General features: G+C 46.3%; 1 protein-coding gene across 4 annotated transcripts in view; it reads right to left on the reverse strand.

Moving 5' to 3' along the window:
* The window catches only part of DEK (DEK proto-oncogene), a 30,977-nt gene extending 28,210 nt beyond the window's left edge, over positions 1–2,767 (reverse strand). Inside the window, exons 1-2 of one of the 4 annotated variants that reach the window (XM_010848815.1) lie at positions 2,649–2,767; positions 2,384–2,537 (exon numbers count right to left, since the gene is read on the reverse strand). In XM_010848815.1, coding sequence (XP_010847117.1) covers positions 2,384–2,528 — 145 coding nt within the window. In that variant the 5' untranslated portion in view covers positions 2,529–2,537; positions 2,649–2,767. Of the gene's footprint in view, positions 1–2,383 lie in introns of all 4 variants that reach the window. The other 3 variants (XR_826032.1, XM_010848814.1, XM_010848816.1) reach the window with 3 other exon arrangements.
* Between the last annotated feature and the right edge of the window lie 13 nt (positions 2,768–2,780).

A 2,780-nucleotide genomic window follows, 5' to 3' on the forward strand; every position in this document is an offset into this window, starting at 1 on the left:
GGAGATCAGCCCTGGGTTTTCTTTGGAAGGAATGATGCTAAAGCTGAAACTCCAGTACTTTGGCCACCTCATGCGAAGAGTTGACTCACTGGAAACGACTCTGATCTGGGAGGGATTGGGGGCAAGAGGAGAAGGGGATGACAGAGGATGAGATGGCTGCATGGCATCACTGACTCGATGGACTTGAGTCTGAGTGAACTCCAGAAGTTGGTGATGGACAGGGAGGCCTGGTGTGCTGCGATTCATGGGGTCGCAAAGAGTTGGACACGACTGAGCGACTGATCTGATCTGAGTAGAGTCTAGGAGACTAAAATATACTCCAAAGAAAGTTAATACACTTCAAGAAAGACAAAATTGAAGTTCTGTGAGTTGATGAAAGTAATTCTTTTATGATTATGGATAAAGGATCAAAACATTGGAGCTGGCTTTGAAGGACAGGCAAGATCTGCAGATGTAACGCTCAGCCCAGACAGAATAAAAAAAAAAAAGGGGGACTCCAGCAGGTGTGTCCTGGCCATGGCGTGTATTAGCTGAACGAAGAATGAACAGACAGCACTCTAAAGCAACTCTGAAGATCACCGGCTTCCCTTCCCTGAATGATTTATGCCTTTTACTGGCTGTTGATTACCATCTATAAGCTAATGACTTCCCTGGTCTACCTCCAGTCCAGAGCATTCTCTTGAGCTTCACACTGGACAGCTCCACTTCATGTCCTACAGGCGCCAAACTCAATGCACCCAAAACAGGAGTCATAATCATCTCCAAACTCACTCACCTTCGTGAATTCTACTTTTCAGAAAATGGTAGTATAACCTACCCAGCTGCCAATGACAGAAACCTAGAAGTCATCTTTTACGAGGCATCTCCTGCCACCTTTCCCCTCACTCCCCAAACTGCTGCCAAGTCAAGTCAATTCCACACCATATTTGGCACAAATTCAAGTGCCGTGTTTCTAGATGCCTCACTAGAAGAGTTATATTTTCAGGGCTAAGTAGGATAAAAACATCCTCCATTTAAATTGTCACACAAACACCTCAGAGGAGGAAAAGAGAACAGTAACAAATTTAAGACAACTACAAAACTGCCTGGGCGTTTAAAAGAAGTTTTCATGTTAAAAAAAAAAAATCACAATTTGAACTATCAATCTCCCAAGCATTACTGTACTGGTCATTTATAGTGCCTTTATTGAACACATGACTTCTGTAATTTTTTCCTGACGTGAAGAAATTCATCATCTCAGTGGTATCCAAAAGCAAAAACTGGAGGAAAAAGTGCTGAGAAAGTCTTGGACTAGCAGTGAGATACTGCAGCCAATTTTCAGTTATTACATTATGAATAATTTAAAATTAATCCGTATTTTTCTCCTAAGCGTTTCCGTACTTAAATGCGGGCGTGCTTGCCCTCTTAGAGCACCTACCACTTTAGACAAACAAAAAAGCACACCGAGTAATCTCAACCCAGATTGTATTCATAAAATGCTGATTATGTACTGGTTTAGGCTTGGAAAAAAACAAAACCAGTGAAACCTGGTTTGGCTGAGTTGTAATCAAGTATTAAATAAATCCATATTGGGCTAATATCATCAGAGAATGCTAAGATGTCTGATACGGAGATTTAAGTGGCTGGAATCATTTCATGAAGCTGGCATACCTCAACACGCACTGCCCCCTGGATAAACTGACCGCGGGACCACTCAATTCTGTAAGGTTCTCCCCATTTCAAGCGTCCAGTCACATAGATCACTACTGTTCTCCCTCTACACCAAAACTGAGACAACTCTGAGCTCTTTTAAGTTTCTTTTCACAGTTCACTGCTTTCGTACTCTAAGTAGCAACCGCTTTCACCGGTGTTTCCCCGTGAAAGTTAACTCCCTTAAGCCTCTGAAACGAACGTCTGCTGAAGCTCAGCAAATATACTCGAACGATTAAAATATTTCCAGGTCTAGCATTAACAACTTCTTCAATTCTTACTGTCAGAGCCTTACAATTTCGAAACGTAAAGGATGTGTACTGAAGAGCAAAAATAAAAGATTACCACAGTACCCTAAGGCCAGCAGTTTAAAAAAAAACAGATCTGAAACTTACAAACTTCCTGTCAAACAGTGAAATGTTATGAACGTCTGTCTGTTGCTGGCGAGAAGCAAACTGCACTCCGAAATAACAACAACGGAACGAGGATTTTGTTCTTTTTAAATTGGAATTCACAAAGTTATTTTCTCCACTGCTGCTCGGAGCGCGCACACACACACAAACCCCAGATAATTCCACATTCTTTCTGAAGAAAAAAAAAATCACTCCTACTGAGCGTCTCTAAGTGCACAAAGAGCCAGAAAAAGCGTTTTCGGTACAATCCATCACTAGGAAAGACGACGTCCTCTCCCCACCTTTCTCTTCCTCCTCCTCTTCCTCGTCGTCGTCCTCGTCCTCCTCTTCACTTTCCTCTCTCGGGCCGGGCATGTCGGGCTCTTTTTCGGACGCGGGCTGGGCGGGGGCTGCCTCTCCCTCCGCAGCTGTGCCCGAGGAGGACATGCTGTGGACCTGCGGGCGCGGAGCACACCAAACCCCTCGGCTCGGTCTCCCCTAGCTCCCGGCCGCCCCGACCGGCCGGCCCACCCTGCGCAGCCCCAGGGAGCCGCGAGGAGCCCCGACCTCAAAGTTTGCCTCCCCGCGTATCCGAGACGACGGCGCTCACTCCCCCGGGGGGTAGCTTTTCCCTCTGGCCCCGCGGGCCGTCGCGCCGGCCGAGGCGGGAAAGCGCGGGCGCCGCGCCGCCCCTCCCAC

The sequence above is a fragment of the Bison bison genome, unplaced genomic scaffold (genome assembly GCF_000754665.1).
Source record: "Bison bison bison isolate TAMUID 2011002044 unplaced genomic scaffold, Bison_UMD1.0 scf7180017864274, whole genome shotgun sequence".
Classification (NCBI taxonomy): Eukaryota; Metazoa; Chordata; class Mammalia; order Artiodactyla; family Bovidae; genus Bison; species Bison bison.